The sequence below is a fragment of the Notolepis coatsorum genome, assembly GCF_963971535.1.
Source record: "Notolepis coatsorum genome assembly, chromosome: 6".
Lineage (NCBI taxonomy): Eukaryota > Metazoa > Chordata > Actinopteri > Aulopiformes > Paralepididae > Notolepis > Notolepis coatsorum.
In genome coordinates this window covers 168731883-168754041 of record NC_140170.1, presented here as the reverse complement: position 1 = coordinate 168754041, position 22159 = coordinate 168731883, and the positions used below count along the sequence as shown (strand labels likewise).

The 22159-nt window shown below is 43.9% G+C and overlaps 1 protein-coding gene across 1 annotated transcript in view; it reads left to right on the top strand.

Moving 5' to 3' along the window:
• The window catches only part of cita (citron rho-interacting serine/threonine kinase a), a 165491-nt gene that overhangs the window by 120164 nt on the left and 23168 nt on the right, over nt 1-22159 (top strand). Inside the window, exons 38-45 of the mRNA XM_084317591.1 lie at nt 8475-8555; nt 9331-9466; nt 10553-10692; nt 10899-10991; nt 14722-14830; nt 15405-15533; nt 17282-17362; nt 17728-17806. Coding sequence (XP_084173717.1) covers nt 8475-8555; nt 9331-9466; nt 10553-10692; nt 10899-10991; nt 14722-14830; nt 15405-15533; nt 17282-17362; nt 17728-17806 — 848 coding nt within the window. The remainder of the gene's footprint in view (nt 1-8474; nt 8556-9330; nt 9467-10552; nt 10693-10898; nt 10992-14721; nt 14831-15404; nt 15534-17281; nt 17363-17727; nt 17807-22159) is intronic.

Genomic DNA, 22159 nt, shown 5'->3' with positions numbered 1-22159 from the left:
CACGCTGCCGGGAGGAGTCTGAATCGAACCGGGAACCTTCTGATTACCGGACGACCGTTCTACCTCCTGAGTCACTGTCGCACCCTTATCATATCACAACTTGTGATGTTACTGTGAAATCCTTTTCTTTGGAGAGAGACTACACAGCGTCTCAAATCGCACCAAATAACCCACTGGCCAGTTAGGATTTTCACTGTTCTCCTCGTATTGATTCCTGTCTCTCTCTGCTATCAACTACATTCACGTTTGAAGTTGATAAAGAGACAAGATGATCCGTGTACAAAAGTGCCATTTTCTGAGAACACTCCTTATTGCCACAGTGGATATTACACCTGAGAACACACTCCTTATTGTCACAGTGGATATTACACCTGAGAACACACTCCTTATTGCCACAGTGGATATTACACCTGAGAACACACCTTATTGCCACAGTGGATATTACACCTGAGAACACACCTTATTGCCACAGTGGATATTACACCTGAGAACACCCCTTATTGCCACAGTGGATATTACACCTGAGAACACTCCTTATTGTCACAGTGGATATTACACCTTTTATACCTGAGAACACACTCCTTATTGCCACAGTGGATATTACACCTGAGAACACACTCCTTATTGCCACGGTGGATATTACACCTGAGAACACACTCCTTATTGTCACAGTGGATATTACACCTGAGAACACACTCCTTATTGCCACAGTGGATATTACACCTGAGAACACACTCCTTATTGCCACAGTGGATATTACACCTGAGAACACACTCCTTATTGCCACAGTGGATATTACACCTGAGAACACTCCTTATTGCCACAGTGGATATTACACCTGAGAAAACACTCCTTATTGCCACAGTGGATATTACACCTCGCCTGCCTTCTGCACGAGGAAAGGTTAGCCTTCGCCTGCATCATGTGGGCAAATATGCAAAGAGACAGCTGTGGCTTTTTCCCTTTTCCAAGTCACCCAGAAAGCTGATGAAACATAGGGAACACGCAGACGTTGAATAGTATCCTGTAGCTGAAGTTAATATGGGGAAGGGAGCTCATAGTGTGATACCATATTTAATAACAATACAGTGTCCCAAAGATCAGAAATTGTATTTCCAAGTAATGGAAGGATGACCTCCGATATGTCTCCAGCGATTACAGCTGTCTCAAAGTTGATTATCTCACGAAGTCACATATGCACTTTCCTTGCATTGTATTCATTCCATACTCCAAATTGCCTCCAAATAAGTTGCCAAATTGCCACACAATATTTACTCCTTGCCAACTACAGCTTTATCACACTTTTCAATTGTGCTCATATGAATGAATTTATCTACAGAAAAAAGCCAGTTGGGGAGTCTGTGGGGACAGTGAGGAGCTTGTGGAGAACCAGTGGGGAGCTTGTGGGGAGCTTGTGGGGACAGTGGATAGCTTGTGGGGACAGTGGGGAGCTTGTGGGGACAGTGGGGAGCTTGTGGGGACAGTGGGGAGCTTGTGGGGACAGTGAGGAGCTTGTGGGGACAGTGAGGAGCTTGTGGGGACAGTGGGGAGCTTGTGGGGACAGTGAGGAGCTTGTGGGGACAGTGGGGAGCTTGTGGGGACAGTGGAGAGCTTGTGGGGACAGTGGGGACAGTGGGGAGCTTGTGGGGACAGTGGGGACAGTGGGGAGCTTGTGGGGACAGTGGGGAGCTTGTGGGGACAGTGAGGAGCTTGTGGGGACAGTGAGGAGCTTGTAGGGACAGTGAGGAGCTTGTGGGGACAGTGGAGAACCTGTGGGGACAGTGGGGAGCTTGTGGGGACAGTGGGGAGCTTGTGGGGACAGTGGGGAGCTCGTGGGGACAGTGGGGAACCTGTGGGGACAGTGGGGAGCTTGTGGGGACAGTGGGGAGCCTGTGGGGACAGTGGGGAGCTTGTGGAGAACCTGTAGGGACAGTGGGGAGCTCGAGGGGACAGTGAGGAGCTTGTGGGGACAGTGGGGAGTCTGTGGAGACAGTGGGGAACCTGTAGGGACAGTGGGGAGCTTGTGGGGACAGTGGGGAGCTTGTGGGGACAGTGAGGAACCTGTGGGGAGCTTGTGGAGAACCTGTGGGGACAGTGAGGAGCTTGTGGGGACAGTGAGGAGCTTGTGGGGACAGTGGGGAGCTTGTGGGGACAGTGGGGAGCTTGTGGGGACTGGGGAGCTTGTGGGGAGCTTGTGGAGAACCTGTGGGGACAGTGGGGAGCCTGTGGGGACAGTGGGGAGCCTGTGGGGACAGTGGGGAGCCTGTGGGGACAGTGGGGAGCTTGTGGGGACAGTGAGGAGCTTGTTGAGAACCTGTGGGGACAGTGGGGAGCTTGTGGGGACAGTGAGGAACCTGTGGGGAGCTTGTGGAGAACCTGTGGGGACAGTGAGGAGCTTGTGGGGACAGTGGGGAGCTTGTGGAGAACCTGTGGGGACAGTGAGGAGCTTGTGGGGACAGTGGGGAGCTTGTGGGGACAGTGGGGAGCTTGTGGGGACAGTGGGGAGCTTGTGGGGACTGGGGAGCTTGTGGGGAGCTTGTGGAGAACCTGTGGGGACAGTGAGGAGCTTGTGGGGACAGTGGGGAGCTTGTGGGGACAGTGGGGAGCCTGTGGGGACAGTGGGGAGCTTGTGGGGACAGTGGGGAGCTTGTGGGGACAGTGGGGAGCTTGTGGGGACTGTGGGGAGCTTGTGGAGAACCTGTGGGGACAGTGAGGAGCTTGGGACAGTGGACATCGTGGATAACGAGGATAGAGCAGCTTACGCTGTTTGAGAAGCAGCTGGAGATGAATCAAGGAGGCCTTCCCTGTCTTCATAGAATTATATTGAAATGGGTTCATTGCCAGAAGACCTCAAAGGACGTGGCACAGTTGACAAGGCAGTCCTTCAATGTGGCCAGGGACACATTTGCACACTGCACACACTGCAAAAAGCTAATCGGATCTCAGTGCATCCTCAGTGTGTTTTTGGTGCAGTCACACTTTTTGTTAGAGCTGTTCGCTTGTGATCGGATCACCCAAGATGCAGTTTAATGCTAAGTGTGAACAGGGCCACACACACACACACACACACATACACACGTACATACGTACACACATACACACATTCACACAGTGCATGCATGCGAGTACAAACTGCTGTGAATCGTTGGCCCGGTGTCATAATGCTATTGTCATGCATGTTCCTCCAAAGGCACTGCTTCAACCCCTTCTCTCAAACACACACACAGCTCTCTGAGCCTTGCCATCCCCTGCAGGCTTCTGCTCTTCATTGTGTGCGTGTGTGTGCTTTTTTGTGTTGAGCTTTTACTGCCACTGATGCAGTCCTCATCGCTTTTATGTTCTCTCCTAATTGGAGCCCATTAAGCCCTAAGACTTTTCCAAGGTGGCTCAAGGTCAAGGTCAGGAGTAGGTGCCACATACATACAAGTATACACTACTGGAAAGCTGGGACCCTAAGGTGTCGTTTGAGATGCAGCCCAACACTGTATGTCAATATTTTCTGTCTATTAATATCTACTAAACAATATGTTTTGAATCTCGCCTATTGAAATGATGACGAGTGTATAGAGGCGTGGGACATTATATCTATGCCTAATGATAGCAATCGCCATGCTCAAGCTTGGGGTTGATACCATTAGTAAGTAACACAGATTTAATGTTGAAATGTAACCATTTTGACCTATTGAGAATTGAATAACAAGGGCAAAAAAATCCTCAAATACCACATTGAAACACCAAGACCTTGAGAATCACCTGTGAAAAGATCCTGTCGTGATATGGTATTACAAACCTTTGAAAAGATCATGCTGTGATTTGGTATTACAAACCTTTGACATCTGGAGATTTAAATATAAGCATTAAAATGTTCAGCGATCTGATGACAAGCAGATCCTTATCATTATTCATTATCCTGAAAATGACTGGGATGAGCTCACTTATTTTCAACGTACCCAGGCATGTCATGCATCCTCTGGGCGGTTCTGTGTAACGTTTGTAACATGAGGCTGATCTCACTTCATTGGAGTCGCTGCCATAACATCATCAAACATGGATACAGTTGGGCTCATTGGATCCACAAGAGGCTCAGCCCAAGTTATGCAATTCCAAGACCACACTATGTTTAGGGGTCACACTATGCAGAAATACGCAAATACATCATTTTTAAAATAGGCAATCATAACACATTTGCACTACTTGTGAGCAGTTTGACCGTTTTAGAACCAGAACCAGGTTTATTACCAAGTATGTTTGCAGAAATTGTATGTTTGTACAAGGAATTTGTTATGGTAGGTTGGTGCAATAAACAAAGAAAGTAGAATTAAAGTCCTGCAACTGGTGCTGATGGTCTGTTGGTTTACATGGAGAGGAGCAGGGGGGAAAGAGCACAGCCTTGGGGGGAACTGATGGTCTGTTGGTTTACATGGAGAGGAGCAGGGGGGAAAGAGCACAGCCTTGGGGGGAACTGATGGTCTGTTGGTTTACATGGAGAGGAGCAGGGGGGAAAGAGCACAGCCTTGGGGGGAACTGGTGGTCTGTTGGTTTACATGGAGAGGAGCAGGGGGGAAAGAGCACAGCCTTGGGGGGAACTGATGGTCTGTTGGTTTACATGGAGAGGAGCAGGGGGGAAAGAGCACAGCCTTGGGGGGAACTGGTGCGGATGGTCTGCAAAATTGCTAAATCCTGGAGGGCCTGTTTTTGGCCTCAGTGTTCCTTTATAAAGCAGGAAACTGAAGCATGTGCAGCATTTCAGGGGTATATCTCTGACCTGATGATACATAGTATACAGAGCTGGCTGTGGGCTCATTTCTCTCTGTAGTAAAGCAACATTTCTGGAGAAACTCAGATTGGAATCCCTTTTTTAAAGGGTTTAAAAGATAATTCCATCGTAATGTCTACAGTACAGTATACAGTGCTCAGTGAAAGTTATTTTTAGTTTTGCTCTGTACCCCAGCACATTCGATTTGACATGAAACAATGACTAGGAGCTTAAAGTGCAGACATTCAATTTGACATGGAACAATGACTAGGAGGTTAAAGTGCAGACATTTGATTTGAGGATGTTTACATCCTGCATAGTTATGTTACTAGAGCAGTCTAGGGATACTTCAATCCAAACTCTAGCCCTAACACGAAGTATAGTATCTGAAAACAGAATAAATGGTTTTCAAAGAAAACAGAGAAATAACAGCAGGGCTTATCATACCAAAGAGCACAGGGCAAGCACTGTCTGGATTAGATTAGATGCAAATGTAGTGTCATTAAATAAACGAAAATAAGTTGGCATCCAACCAGAGTGCAAATGTAGCAGTAAAGTGCAATAACGATACACAATGCCCAAGTGATTAAACTGGATTACATATAAATGAGTACTACTGAATAATAGTGATACTCAGATGTATGTACAGTGTTATAGTATTGTGTACAGTGAGACAGGTAGTAAGTCATACTGGCCAGTGGTATAACTAGTAAGAATAGGTATGGGATATATACAGATATAGGGAGACAGTAGGCAGGTCTTGCCTTCCTGAGCAGCGTGACAGTCGATCCGATAGTGAGTTCAAGTTTTTGTAGGTTTTAGGTAGTTGGTCTGGTGACAAAACAAATACTGGTTTTCTAACAAAACAAAGAATCCATGTGCTGTTCACAATGTCCACTGTGTCACAAGCTTCTTCCTCCCCTAGAAACACCAGCTGAACTTTATTGGTGATTAGTTCCAGCTCACAAGCGCACTCATTACCACATTTTGTCAACAGCTTAACCCATAGCATTTATCTATGAACTTAATGAAAACCAGCCCATACAAAAGGTGAAACAAAGGAAGAAAACTAAGAAAACTATTACTATTCCTCTCACCTAACTTTGTGTAGTACTTGAAGCCCTATAGACGGGTTTCTCATCCACGTCAGGCAAAAAGGAACGTAATCCTGGTCAGAACAACGGGGCAGAATACAATATATTGGCATTCTTTAGCCATGCTAGCGATCAAATCAATAATAAATTCATGCCAAAGCTAGATATGTAAAAGGTGAAAGACTCACACTCAGCCATGATGATCTGGCAAAATTACATCCAGCCGTTTTCGTTTGAAACTACTTTTAGAGCTCCATTATACTTTTAGTCAGGGAAGTGCCATGGTTTCTCCATAGAGCTCCATTATACTTTTAGTCAGGGGAGTGTCATGGTTTCTCCATAGAGCTCCATTATACTTTTAGTCAGGGGAGTGTCATGGTTTCTCCATAGAGCTCCATTATACGTTTATTCAGGGGAGTGTCATGGTTTCTCCATAGAGCTCCATTATACGTTTAGTCAGGGGAGTGTCATGGTTTCTCCATAGAGCCCCATACTTGTAATTGGATACATTTACATAAACTTAAATAAAGTTGTCACGTTTAATATTTGTTTGCAGATCATTTGCAATCAATGACTGCCTGAAGTCTGTGACCTTTTAGTGATCATTCATGAAATTATTTTCTCTTTCCTGAGAAAGATCAACACCCCGATACAGTTGAATGGGACCTAATGGGATTGCAGGTGTACAGTGGACTCTTCTTCACAATACTTGGGTTACGTAGTTGTGTTCTGAGCGTTGTTTTGTCCAAACGCTCACCCTCCTGTCACTATAAGTGAAAGTACAGATAGGTCAGTGACTTTTTCCTGACTGATTTCTCCATTGACGTGCATAGTAGTAATATTGGACTATTATTCCGGGAAATGTGCAAAATCACCATTTTCTCACATTTACCATAACACACATATCATACTACTCATATAAATTAGTCTTTTTATTTTAAAACTTTGACCAGTCACCTGGTTCTTTTAGCGTTTATCGCTTTTTCTTCGCATTCATACTTGGTCAAGTTCGACCGACAGAAGCAGGCTGAAAGGGTTCAGATGGGGGGGAAAGACACTCTGGGAAAGGCACGGCTGCCGTCCGGGATTCGAACGCGCTCAGCCCCAGATACGCGCGAGTGCGGTTGTCCACGGCGCTGAAATAGCACTCGCGGTACGTGGTGAGCTACTGGAGCTCCCCCATATAAATGAGTCTTAATCATGTTCCAATATTAAATAAAGAACCCACACCCATATGAGGTCACCTTATAAATAAAGATTGGGTGATTATTAGGTGATTTCTGTTCTACGCTGTAGGTCTTAAAAGTTGCAGTTTGTTGAGTCTTTGGGAAACATACACCATTTAGCTGCTGCAACTATCTTTATTTGAAAAGAATGAAGCATTAGTGTCGACTTAGACATAACTTCAAAGCATTACAGTGTCTACTTAGAAAGAACTTCAAAGCATTACAGTGTCTACTTAGAAAGAACTTCAAAGCATTACAGTGTCTACTTAGAAAGAACTTCAAAGCATTACAGTGTCGACAGACAGAACTTCAAAGCATTACAGTGTCGACTTAGACAGAACTTCAAAGCATTAAGGCCCTCCCATAGTCGAGCAGACTGTACGCGGACTGGACTCAGCGGAGGTCCACTGGACTCTTTGAGCTTTCATAGTCGAGCGGACCTCCGCGGACCAATTTCCTACATGTCACGCGCCAGTTTACACAATTGTCCCCACGCTGTTCAACTTCTGTCATGTCGTCGTCATCCGATGTCAAAATAAAGAGTATGTTATCTCCGTTTCCAATATTTCGATAATAAAACGGGCAGTTTTACGCACTTGAATAACAGGTATATAGGCTTGAGGTGGACAGCGCGTGGTGCTGAAATGACAATGCATGAAATAAAAGCACCAGTTTTATTTCAAAATATTGGAAACGGAGATAACATTCTATGTTATCTCCGTTTCCAATATTTCGAAATAAAACTGGCAATTTTACACACTTCATTTAGAAAAGCCATTCAAACATCTCTCTTGGCACGGAGCGAGTGGTCAGAGTAAAATGCAGATCGGCGTCACATTAAATGCAGTTCGATGTCAACCAAAACGCCGAGCAGCGTTTTGTGTGACACCAAGTCAGCGGCGCGGACGTCCGCGCGTCAGAAAATAGGAGCTTTGCACTTGGACTCTGCTGTGGGTCTGCTGTCCGCTGAGATCAAAGCTCAAAGAGTCCGCGTGGACCTCCGCGGAGTCTGCTCTGTGTACAGTCTGCTCGACTATGGGAGGGCCTTTACAGTGTAGACTTAGACAGAACTTCAAAGCATTACAGTGTCGACTTAGACAGAACTTCAAAAGAGACTCATAATTTTCCTGATTTTGTAGAAGCTCTCTGACCATCATCCATATTGGGTGAGTCTTGGTCTAAAGCAAGAATGTCTTCTAGTTGAAGGTACTGTAGCTAACCTTCTCTTTCTCTCTCCCTCTCTGTCTCTCCCTCCCTCCCTCTCTCTCTCTCTCTCTCACTCTCATTCTCACTCTCACTCTCACTCTCACTCTCTCTCTCTCTCTCTCTCTCTCTCTCTCTCTCTCTCTCTCTCTCTCTCTCTCTCTCTCTCTCTCTCTCTCACTCTCTCTCTCTCAGAAGCTGTTGGGTAACTCTCTGCTGAAGTTGGAGGGAGACGACCGTCTGGACATCAACTGCACTCTGCCTCTGACTGACCAGGTACCACAGTCTTGATTGACCTATTTATCTATCTACTACTTTAGTTTTTGGATATTCTGAGCAGCTTGATCCATATCACTGTCTGAACAGCTTGATCCATTGACATACCGGTACTTTACATAATTTACCTGAATACATCAAACTGAGTAAACATGTGGCACAATTTAAAAAGCAGCTAAAAAGATACACATTAGAGAAATACAGAAATGAGTAATGGGGATAAACAAAGTTATGCTATATTGTGTTATGTAGTGCTGTACTATATTCACTGCTGTCAAGTGAATCAAGTTAAAAAAAAAAGTAATATAAGTAAAAGTATATTCTATATTGTAATATACTAAATTATGTTATATCTAGTCAAATTAATGGAAGAACAAATATAAATGTAAGGGGGTAGGGATCAATAAGCTTAGCTTCCCTCTACTCCTTTTTTGGACATGTCTGCTAACCAAACACATTGCTCTTGACCTTTTTGTTTATAATTCCTTTTTTTTTATTTTTTTTTATGTTTTGTTTTATGTTTTTTAATTTGTTGTTATGATTGTTTGGTTTGACGGAACAAGATACCGTGATTTGTTTGGAGGAAATGGAGAATTACATGTTCAAAAATAAACTTTTCATTCATTCATACTCTCTATCACTCTCCATATACATTTACATACATATCACTGTCCATATATACATTTACATACATATCACTGTCCATATCATATATCCAGTAGCTTATCTTTGATGTTAAACTGAAAGGTTTGGATTCTCTCTCTGTGTTTCCTAGGTGGTGCTGGTTGGTTCTGAGGAGGGCCTGTATGCTCTGAACGTCATCAAGAACTCTCTGACCCACATCCCAGGCCTGGCCTCTGTCTTCCAGATCCAGATTCTCAAGGAGCATGAGAAGCTCCTGATGATTACTGGTCAGTACCGAACACGCAATAACTCACTCAGACTTTATACCCCCAAAGGGATATTTCACTTTAGTAGATCTTACCTGCATCTTACAAGTTGTCAACACCACCATTCCTCCCATGTGTCTCGCTCCTCATTCACTTCCATTCATTTTGGAGACCTAGGGCTAGATCCACAAAGAATGGATTGCACGGTGCTAATTGCACCCTTACTTACAATTCATTATTAATTGAAAATGGGGGACCCTGATGTAAACGAGACGAAAGTCTTTCTCTGGTCTGCATCCCCTTAACAATTGTGTGTATTGAGCCGTACTGTATTGTACCCATTCTGCAATCTGTTAATACAATTTTCATTCAATCAATCACAGCGCAGATCTAGCCCCTAGTCTAAAAAACCATGCTTCTGAAGTATAAACAAACTACTGCAGAGCAGATTTCGATAAAACCGATCATTCTGAATCAAAGGTATGTGTTTGTTTTGGCATTTGATGTGTCTTCACAGATTCATTACCTTTGAACAATGGAATGGAATGTTTGGGGTTTTGTTACACATGGTTACCGGTATGTGATGCCTTGTTGGGAGAAAGATTCCAGGTGCCTGGGGAAGATCCATGTGCTCAAAAAACATCACAACAACACATATAAGTCCTTTAAATGGGAGATAGTTAGTATGCAGATCTTTCTGTTCAACTTTGTTCAGAAAGATTCTAATATTGGTCAAACTACACCCCAAGTGACAAATAGTTCCTTTACTGAGGATTTGAAAATGACATTAGGTTATAAAAACAAGTATCTTTGATACAGATAAATATATTACCGTACATAGAATGATATCGCTGTATAGTTTGTTTATACTTCAGAAGGATGATATCTAGACTAGGTCTTCATATTATTGTCCCACTGCGACTTGTTTACAAGATCCAGTCGTTTGACACCAAATGATTTGATTTTAGTTTATATATTTCTCATATACCGGTACGGTATCAACGCATAGCAACTGTTCTTTCGCACATAGCAACATGGAAGAAAGATTGTGATTGTAAACATTCTGTGAAAGTGTTCCTGACATGTTTCAATGATGTGCTTTTCCAGGAGAGGAGCGGGCGCTGTGTCTGGTGGAAATCAAGAAGGTGAAACAGTCTCTGTCTCAGTCTCATCTTCCAGCTCAGCCTGAACTCAACCCCTACATCCTGGAGACGGTCAAAGGATGCCACCTCTTCTCCTCCGGCAAGGTGTGCTAGAATTCTCTAACCCTAAAGGATGCCCCCTGTTCTCCGCAATGAAGATACCTCTTATCTGATCAGCGGTTCCCTCTGCTCATAACTCCTGTCCGTTCTCTTCCTTATACACCATCTTTGTTGCTAATAATTACATGGAATAGCATAGTGTCTTGTGCTGTCTGAAATGTTTGATGTTTATGAGTTTTGTCTTCTTCCAGATTGATAATGGGACATGTATCTGTGCTGCCATGCCCAACAAGATCACCATCCTCCGCTACAACGAGAGCCTCAACAAGTTCTGCATCAGAAAGGTGAGCGGGAAGAATGACCAGCGCTTGTATTCATTAAACGTCTCAGTAGGACATTGGGTCCAACTGTATTCATTAAACGTCTCAGTAGGACATTGGGTCCAACTGTATTCATTAAACGTCTCAGAGTAGGACATTGGGTCCAACTGTATTCATTAAACGTCTCAGTAGGACATTGGGTCCAACTGTATTCATTAAATGTCTCAGTAGGACATTGGGACCCTGTTTGGTCCGTTTTAAGTGAACCATGGTCCCTTTAAATCAATAGTCCGTTTCATTCGGAGAGGTGTGAACACAAACCAAACTATTGTGAGGACCAAACAACCGAACCATGGTCCTCTTGAAAAGTTGGGACTCGTCCGTTTCAAAGTGGAGCATGGTGCGTTTTGCTGTTGGTGTGAACGCAATAGAACTATAGTACCTCAGTAAATCATGGTCTACTGCTTAATACACTGAAAGCTCTGGGACTGAATGATACAGCTGTAAAGTGGATTGCCTCATATCTGACAGACAGGGACCAGAGGGTAGAGGTCAATGGATTTTTGTCGAATGCCAAACCAATAGTTTGTGGGGTGCCGCAAGGAAGTGTTTTAGGACCATTGCTATTTTTTTTGTACATAAATGATATGAGAGATGCATATTCTTGTAATTTATTCTTATTTGCAGATGATTCAGCTTTGCTCATCTCACATAAGGATCTGAGTACACTCCAAAGAATGCTAGGAGAGGAACTCTCTAAGGTTAGGAAATGGCTGTCTGACAATAGGCTCTCACGTCACTTAGGCAAAACAGAGTATTTTGTTCGGATCTAAGCCCAGATTAAAAAAGGCTCCTGAACTCAAGGTAGAATTAGGGTCTGAGGTTATAGCAGCAAGAACAGCAGTGAAGTACCTGGGCTCTATGCTGGATGACAGTCTGGGGGGGGGGGGGGGGGTGGCCTTACACGTGCTGGGTAAGGTAATTGCCCCCACCAGGTTTTTGGCTAGAAAGGCCAATCTACTTGACAGGGAAAGCCCTAGACTACTGGCCAACAGCCTGGTGCGGTGTAATTTTGATTATGCTAGTGTAGCCTGGTTTGAGGGACTGTCAGCTTCATTAAAGAAGAAACTACAGGTGTCACAGAATAAGCTGATTGATCAGGGTTGTGATGGGCCTAGACCCTCGTGATCATGTTGGGAGGAGACATTTTCAGGAGCTCAACTGGCTACCAGTTGAGGCCAGAGTAGCCCAGCTTAGGCTCAACCTGGTACACAAAATAATAAATAACAGGGCCCCCAAATATTTTGGCAACTATTTTCCTAGTGTTAGTGAATCACACAGCCACAGAACGAGATCTAGCATAGCAAACCTGCATCCTCCAAGGTGTAGAACAAAGATGGAACAGTGCTCATTTGCTCACAAAGGAGCACAGGAGTGGAATGAGTTGCCTTTGACCACCAAACAGATCTTGAACCTGTATAGTTTCAAGGTGAACGTTAGGAAATGGTTCCTAGAAAATGTCCAAGAGTAACCAAGGAAGGTTCCAGTTTTAATGTAGTGTAGTTTTAGTGTGTCTGTACATTTTGTACATATTTTATTAATAATGTATTTAATATTTTTAGCAATATACTGTAGGCTGATGATAATATGTGTAATACATATTTATGTAAATACCATGTGCTGCTGAGACCAAGGACCACAATGGAAATAAGTCTGTGACTTTTTTTTAGCTATCCTTGATAATTATAGGATGCATGACTTGTTGTAACATGTAATGTATTTTAATAATTGTCAACTAAACTAAACCTAATCTAGGAAGCAAAGTAGCCTACAGTGCATTGCAGTGTGCGCTCCGTAGTCAGACTCACGCCGCGCGCATAATGACAGTCTCTCCTCTTTAGACTCGCGCCGCACACGTAATGACAGTCTCTCCTCTCTAGACTCACACTGCAGGCGTAATGACAGTATCGCTCTCAACTCAACTACATATTAGGTTAGCTCAAAAAAGGGCAGTGTGAATGCAAACCAAAATCAAACAATGTATCATGGGCGGTCAGGTGGCGTAGCGGAGATTGTGCTCGTCACCAATGCAAGAGGCTGCGGTCTCGACTCCCGGAGAGTCAGCATTGCCTTGGCTCGGGCTGATTGCTATACTAACTCGTTTGGCTGAGTTAGGGGGAGGGAAGCCGTGGGTGGGTCCTGGGCGTTGTGGACAACGACCCCTACAGTTCGGTCGGGGCGCCTGCACAGCGAGGGTAGGATCTGGAGAGAGGTAGTGTGACCTTCCACACGTTACACACTCACTCTCCCGGTGAGAATTTGCGCTGCCCGGCTGGCTGCACATGTGTCGGAGGAAAGCATGTGACAGTCTCCGGCGTCCCGGACCAACAGTAGGGGGGGGGGGGGGGGGGGGGGGGTGGTGCGCAACAACCCGGAAGGGGGTTGGGAATTGGCATAACGACTAACAGTGGGATGGGTGAAAAATCGGAAAAAAGGAGGGGGAAAAAGATAATAAAAAAAAAACAATGTATCATTCTCACATTTGGTCCACCAGAAAATCCGGACTATCTGTGGACTTTCTGATGTGAACACGGCCTAAATGTCTCAGTAGGACATTGGTTCCAACTGTATTCATTAAACGTCTCAGTAGGACATTGGTTCCAACTGCCCCAAAGATCTTTACTCTCACTGTACTGCTCCAAATGATTGTTTTGCCTATGGCCCCCAAAAGTCTAGGGACAGCTCTGGACGGGGGTTATGGGGGGGCGACAGTGACTCGGGAGGTAGAGCAGTCGTCTGGCAATCCGGAGGTTCCCGGTTCGATTCCCGCTCCTCCCGGGCAGCGTGTCGATGTGTCCTTGAGCAAGACACTTAACCCCTAATTGCTCCCGATGAGCAGGTTGGCACCTTGCATGGTTGCCTCCGCCGTCGGTGTGTGAATGTGTGAGTGAATGTGTGAGTGAATGGGTAAAATGTGAGGAACAAATTGTAAAGCGCTTTGGATAAAAGCGCTATATAAAAAAGCAGCCATTTACCATTTACCATATATCATATGATATGATATTTTCATTTTTAATGCGCCCCCCAGCCAATTTTTACATCGGTCTGGGGCGCAGCCCGGGGGGGGGGAAATTATAAATGGACAGAACAATGGAGACAGGGAACCAGGCAGACGGACAGACAGAGAACATAAGAACACCTCAGACACACAACACAACAGCAAAGTAACTCAATGATCCTCTAGAGCGAAAAGGTAGGTTTTAAGCAAGGCCTTGAAGATCTGTAAGGTATTGGCAGACTTAATGTTAAAAGGGAGCTTATTCCACAGTGTCGGTGCCATCACTGCAAAGGCCCGGAAACCCTTTGTCACCAGTTTGGCCCGCGGCTCAGACACAGTTGGTCATTCGATCTGAGGGACCTAGAGCTGACTGGTTGGACCAAGAGTTCCTCAATGTAGGCTGGAGCGAGACCATTGAGGGCTTTGTAAACGAACATCATGGATTTAAATGTTATTCTCTTCCTCTCTGGGAGCCAATGGAGAGAGACCAGGACTGGGGAGATGTGGTCCCTCATTCTGGTGCCTGAGACCAGCCTGGCAGCAGCATTTTGGACGCGCTGGAGGGGGAAGATGGTTTTAGAGGGAATTGCAGTAGTCCAGTCGTGAAAAAATGTGCATGATGATGACTTTCCGAAGGTCGCTGCGGGACATGTAATGGGAAGCTGTGGAGCTCAACATACTGTTGTTTCTCTCCAGGAGATCGAGACGTCGGAACCCTGCAGCTGCATCCACTTCACCCCCTACAGCGTCATCATCGGCACCAACAAGTTCTACGAGATCGAGATGAAGCAATATGTGATGGAGGGTTGGTCATTCATTACTGAAGCAACATGTGATGGAGTGTTATTTATTACTGAAGCAACATGTCATGGAGAGTTGGTCATTCATTACTGAAGCAACATGTGATGGAGGGTTGGTCATTCATTACTGAAGCAACATGTGATGGACGGTTGGTCATTCATTACTGAAGCAACATGTGATGGAGGGTTGGTCATTCATTACTGAAGCAACATGTGATGGAGGGTTGGTCATTCATTACTGAAGCAACATGTGATGGAGGGTTGGTCATTCATTACTGAAGCAACATGTGATGGAGGGTTATTTATTACTAAAGCAACATGTGATGGAGTGTTATTTAATACTGAAGCAACATGTGATGGAGGGTTATTTATTACTGAAGCAACATGTCATGGAGGGTCATTCATCACTGACATTGATTGATTAGTTGTAGTCAGTGTGGAGGAAGTGTGGGTTTATATAGGTCTACATTTTTCAAATAGAATCTAGAGTTTTGATATACCGAGAGGCAGTGTGTGGGTTTAATTACAGGTTCTAATATCTCAGATGATACTCAGCTGCTCCTCCCTCTCCTTCCACAGAGTTCCTGGATAAGAACGACGTGACGCTCGCCTCTGCCGTGTTCGCTGCCTCGTCCCACAGCTTCCCCATCTCCATCATCCAGGTCACCACGGCGCCCCAGAACGACGAGTACCTGCTCTGTTTCCACGGTTAGACATTCTGGCTGTGTGTTTGCATGTCTGGCTGTGTCTATCTTTGGTATGACTGGGCAATAGTTCAATGCTATTGAATTGAAGTGGTTTAATAGCATTTATGACCAGCTGTGTAAACAAGCTGTGATGTTTGATTCAGTGGTTTAATAGCATTTATGACCAGCTGTGTAACAGGCTGTGATGTTTGATTCAGTGGTTTAATAGCATTTATGACCAGCTGTGTAACAGGCTGTGATGTTTGATTCAGTGGTTTAATAGCATTTATGACCAGCTGTGTAAACAAGCTGTGATATTTGATTCAGTGGTTTAATAGCATTTATGACCAGCTGTGTAAACAAGCTGTGATGTTTGATTCAGTGGTTTAATAGCATTTATGACCAGCTGTGTAACAGGCTGTGATGTTTGATTCAGTGGTTTAATAGCATTTATGACCAGCTGTGTAACAGGCTGTGATGTTCGATTCAGTGGTTTCAGATTTAGTAAAATGACCAAATATCCTGGAAGAAAATCTATATTGTCCTGGAAACATGTTATTGTATTTAACCCCTCACTCAGATGGCCTATGTAAACGTAGGTGTGTATTTAGTTTGAAACTCGACTGTTGGTAGGATTATAGCAGCGCCCCATGGCATTAGACAAGCTCATGCTTATTCTCCTCTTATTTTTAAAGTGCTGTAAAATCCTAACCGTAATAACTACGAAACGTACATTTTGTGACGGGCGCAGTCACCTGGAATGAGCCTGAGACACTTCATCATGAACCCTGCGTCATTAAAAAAGTTTGACTTAAAAAGACTAAAACTGTGGTTGAATGTGTCGATGCTAGGCCTACCGGTAAATTATGTGACCGTTTGTGAGCAAGTGCTGTCCTGGATTGTCGAGGGAAAACTTTGCCTCACCTCGTTGTACGTGAACGTGGTTGTCTTCTTCGTTCATTCATTCATTCATTTTATTTAGTTTCGTACAGTTCATCTTTGCACAATATCACCAACATCTTTTTTTTTTTAACATGATACACCCATGGCCGAAAAGGAGCAGGATGAAGAAAACGTATGTTTCCTGCCCCCTTCCAAACTTCATTTTTTTTTTTTTTTTTTTTTCATCCCACCCTTCCTGGTTGTTGCATACTTTCCCCTACTGTTGGTCCTGGCCGCGCAGGTTCTCACCGGGGAGAGTGTAGCGTGTGGGAGGCCACACTATCTCTCCTCAGTTCCAACCCTCGCTGAGCAGGCGCCCCGACCGAACTGTAGGGGTCGCTGTCCACAACGCCCAGGACCCACCCTTCAGCTTTCCCACCCCCTGATACAGCCAATTGTATCAGTGTGAGAGGCCAGCCAAGCTGATAGCAACGCCGGGAGCTGGATTCGAACAGGCGAATCCTAGTGTCTCCCGGTGTTGGTAACGAACGTAATCTCCGTGCGCCACCTGCCCCCCCCCTTCATATTTATTTTAACATAATGGTCAGCTCAAGTGCACCTTACAACAATCATAATAATAATGATAATATGACCATGAATAATAATAACGGTAATAATAATAACAATAATAATATGCTAGATACCAATAAACAAACAAAACAAAAAAAAACTGTCACGAGCCTCCGATGCATGGAAAAGAGAAAAAAAACTAAAAATAAATAAAATCAGATACAGATAAATGTATACCTGCTGTTCATCTGTTCTCATTGTTCCGTCTTTAAACGTCTTTTTTTAGTTTCTTTTAAACGTTTTTTTTTCTGTCTGCAGAGTTCGGTGTGTTCGTGGACGCCTACGGCCGCAGGACCAGGGTCGACGACATCAAATGGAGTCGTCTGCCTCTCTCGTTTGGTCAGTGGAAACAAACAAACTGTCTCCGCCTCAGCATGCATGATCTTTATTTTATTTTATTTTATTACTGTTTGTTATTTGTGTCGATTGCTATTGTGTACCCTAATACTATGCTACTATTCTTATACTACTACCTATCTTGCTAATATGTCTATACTACTATGCACTCAGTGTAACACTCAAGCTCTATTATTTGACGAACAATGCCGCAGACCCTTAGCTGCCAGAGATGTACCCCTCCTGGTGACATGTTGTTCACAATCTGTAAGTCGCTTTGGATGAAAGCGTCAGTTAAATGACTAAATTGTGAATTGTAATGTCCATAATTATGCTAATAGTGTTGTGTTTCCACTTCTCCCTCTCAGCCTACAGAGAGCCTTACCTGTTCGTGACCTACTTCAACTCCCTGGATGTGATCGAGGTGCAGGGCCACGCTGCTCTTGGGTAAGAGGCTCTGAACCAGCGGGAGGCCATTCATGTGCTCATGGGGAGATCGTATATTATGCTCTGAGAATATATAGTTAGGAGAAAGATTAAGGCTATTTGAGCATTCAGGATCCATATTCAAGGAATAGTGTTAATAGTGTACACTTTAAAGCTTAAAGATACTAAATACTAGGGGTGGGGGGGGGAGAAATCGATACGTAGTAGTATCGCGATACGTTGCGTGGCGATACTGTATCGATACAGGGACGCCAAGTATCGATATTTTATTATTCATAAAAAAATTAAATAAATATATATATATATTTTTTGTATAAGGAAGTTGCATTGTTCATTTCAATACCTGTAATAGTACAGTAGTCCACACACACATGTGCATTCAGATAAGTTGGAATATGACTGTAATACAAACAGTTCAGTTTGTCAGGTACATGCAACACAGATTACAGTGTTTGCATCTGTCTGCTTCAGAAAATACCATGTTCTGCAATAAAAATTATTGAAGTGAGATGAACAGACTGAACTTTATTTTATTAGATAAAACATGTTGACAGTTTTACTTTGCAGTTAAAAAAAAGAGAAAAAATTTCGCAATATTCGCGATATATCGAGTATCGCGATACTATCGTATCGCGGCTCAAGTATCGCAATAGTATATCGCAAGGTCTCTGGCGATTCCCACCACTACTACCGTACTTTTCGGACTATAAGCCGCGGCTTTTCCCCCCATTTTTCGACCCTGCGGCTTATATAATGGTGCGGCTTATATGTGACTCGACGTGACCAAACCCGAAAATGTAAAAATCTAAATATTGCTTTTTTGACTGCATTGAAATGTTATTTATCTGTTCCCTTATTTGCTAAACTTAATACAACTTGTAAATGAGTTAATTCTTGTTATTTGTCCGACAGTATTGTGTCCCAATGCTAATTACATATGGTAATTAAACATTAAAACACCTGCGGCTTATAGTCCAGTGCGGCTTATATATGTACACATCATTCAATTTAGCTGCTGCGGCTTATAGTGCGAAAAGTACGGTAAATACATTGGATAGTGTTGATCGTGTACATTTTAAAGCTTAAAGATACTAAAAACATTGGACAAGGTTAATAGTGTACATTTTAAAGGGTATGTTCAGAATATTTTGCCACTAGTCCTATTTCCTACTTACCAATGATGTTGTTGATCACTAGATTCCTCTCTCAGTACAGTTCATGCTGTATACCGTATGGGTGAATCCCAAACAGCCATTGGCTCCTGAACACAAGTCTACTTACCAACAAGCCAATAATATACCATGACTGGCTCAGAATACGTTCCATACTAGGGATGGGCTCAAGTAATGTTTTCCTCACATGAATTACTCTCCTGGATACCCAGATACAGAGAAGAATCATAATAATAATCCTCACAGATACAATAGGGATCCAGCAGCTTTGCATATGTAGCGCATTTCATGAAAAGACAAATAGACGGACTAGAGGCCATAGGCCTTTGTGAACAGGTGGGTTTTTATGGCTTTCAAAAGAGTCTGTGGAGAGCAGATCTCACTCTAAAGGCTCTGTCTTCAAAGGGTTAGGGGGGATGGAGAGCAGATCTCTAAAGGCTCTGTCCTCAAAGGGTTAGGGGGGATGGAGAGCAGATCTCACTGTCCTCAAAGGTTTGTAGGGGGGGGGGGGATGGAGAGCAGATCTCTAAAGGCTCTGTCTTCAAAGGTTTGTAGGGGGGGGATGGAGAGCAGATCTTTAAAGGCTCCGTCTTCAAAGGTTTGTAGGGGGGGGATAGAGAGCAGATCTCTAAAGGCTCTGTCTTCAAAGGTTTGTAGGGCGGGGGGGGGGGGTGGAGAGCAGATCTCTAAAGGCTCCGTCTTCAAAGGTTTGTAGGGGGGGGGGGGGTGGAGAGCAGATCTCTAAAGGCTCTGTCTTCAAAGGTTTGTAGGGGGGGGTGGAGAGCAGATCTCACTCGAAAGGTTCTGTCTTCAAAGGTTTGTAGGGGGGGGGGGTGGAGAGCAGATCTCTAAAGGCTCTGTCTTCAAAGGTTTGTAGGGGGAATGGAGAGCAGATCTCACTCTAGTCTAAAGGCTCTGTCCTCAAAGGTTTGTAGGGGGAATGGAGAGCAGATCTCACTCGAAAGGTTCTGTCTTCAAAGGTTTGTAGGGGGGGGGGTGGAGAGCAGATCTCTAAAGGCTCTGTCTTCAAAGGTTTGTAGGGGGGATAGAGAGCAGACCTTTAAAGGCTCTGTCTTCAAATGTTTGTAGGGGGGATAGAGAGCAGACCTTTAAAGGCTCTGTCTTCAAATGTTTGTAGGGGGGATAGAGAGCAGATCTTTAAAGGCTCTGTCCTCAAATGTTTGTAGGGGGGATAGAGAGCAGATCTTTAAAGGCTCTGTCCTCAAAGGTTTGTAGGGGGGAATGGAGAGCAGATCCGTGTCTGAAGATCACAGCTCAGGTTGGGGGGGGGGGGGGGGGGGGTGATGTGCTGTTGGTGCTTAGAGCTGATGAGAACGCTGGCAGCTGAGCTCTGCACATACTGGAGCCTGTCCAGGGCATTGCTGGGTACAACCAGACAGGACTCCATTACAGTAGTCAAGGCAGGAGGTGATGACGTATGAGGCAGTGAGTGAAGGCCAGAGTCTGGAGATGTTATATGTGAAGTATCTATAGTTATGACTCTTTTTTGGTTTTGGAGAGAGAGCAAGGAGTGGCTTAGCTGTGGGTTTACAAATCTCCCCGCTGCTCTTTTGCAGTCACAAAACAATGATTGCAGCTTTAAGTATATCAATTCATCACCAGTCACTCTGTAAAAGCAGTCCATTTCACTCCTGTGGTTTCATTCATCATGGTGTAGTAGTAGTAGTAGCCGTCATTACCTGCATATAATCCTTTTACATAGATCTATATCTGTACATAACTTGCTAGTTACGCTGCTGGCCAGTATGACTACTACCATAATGTCTTTAGTCTTTATAATTGTATCACTGTACATATTATACTGCAACTCTGTATATACATCTGGTTAGCACTACACTCTGTAGTAGTACTAACTTGTATATTATGTACCCAGTTTAATCACCTGCACATTGTATATTACTGTTGCACTTTACTGTTACATTTACACTCTGGTTACATTAAATTTTTTACATTTAATCATTTAGCTGACGCTTTCATCCAAAGCGACTTACAAGTTCTGTACGACAAGTCATCAAGAAGGGCACAACTCTTATCAGCTGAGTAACAATGTTCATCAAAGTGTTGAGTGCTACAATGTAGGTTAGTTTATTATGCATGACAGTAAGGTTAGTTAGGGTTAGATTTTCATTGTACTGTACTTGTGCTGTATGATGACAATACATTTGAATCTAACCAATACTATCTAATCTAACCTCACAGGGGAGTTGGGGGTTCTATTTCTGCTCTGGAGCCTTGACTCAAACTGCTTTTTGACTCCATTGTTTTAACCACAACCTGCTCCTTGTTTTCTGCCTTCATCCAAACTGATGAAAACAACTCTCTCTTGTTTGGGTACCTGGTACCTGGTACTGGTACTAGTGGTACTGGTAATGGTACTGGTAGGTTAGTGAAGTGCGCTTGTGACCAAAGGTTCAATTCCCTGAGTGGCAGGAAAGTCTGGGCGGGGAAAGTGTCTGGAAAAACACTCTCTCCTACCTCAACAGCCAGCACCGACGTGCCCTAGAGCAAGGAGCTTAACCATAGTCATAATAATAGATTAAAATACAATGTAGTCTCAAGATGCTTTAACATGGCATACTAGATACAAATATCTGTCATAATAAAAGTTTAAAACATTAAAAAGAAGATAAATGAATACAATAGAATGGCCAAGGAGAGCACACAAATAAAACAGCACAGGACCCTAGAGAAAAGCACCATGGAAGAGATGTCTTCTTTTTATTTAAAAACAGTAATTGAGTCTGAGGCCCTAATTTCTTCTGGGACCCAGTGGTGAAAAGGCATGTTCCCCCACAGTGTTCATCTTTGTCTGGGGCGTGGTGAGGAGCTTTGAGCAGCTGGACCTGAGTATCCACCATGAGATTTGTGGGTTGCTCATTGGCCAATAGTATAATTCTGTGGTTGGACTAGTTTTACTGGGCAGCTCCCAGGTGGTATGTGTGTAAAACACACAGCAAATCCTCCCTGGTTAATAATGATGATAATAAAGTATAGACTAGTATAATAAAAGGATGGGTCAGTGTCATCTGGGGCTTGTGGATTACATATAATAACTTACTCAGTCAATGGAGATCCGGTTAATACAATTGATTGAAAGTGTCAAATACAAAGTTAGAGAATATGGCTTGATGGCTCTCACCAAGGTGACTAGCTAGAGCAG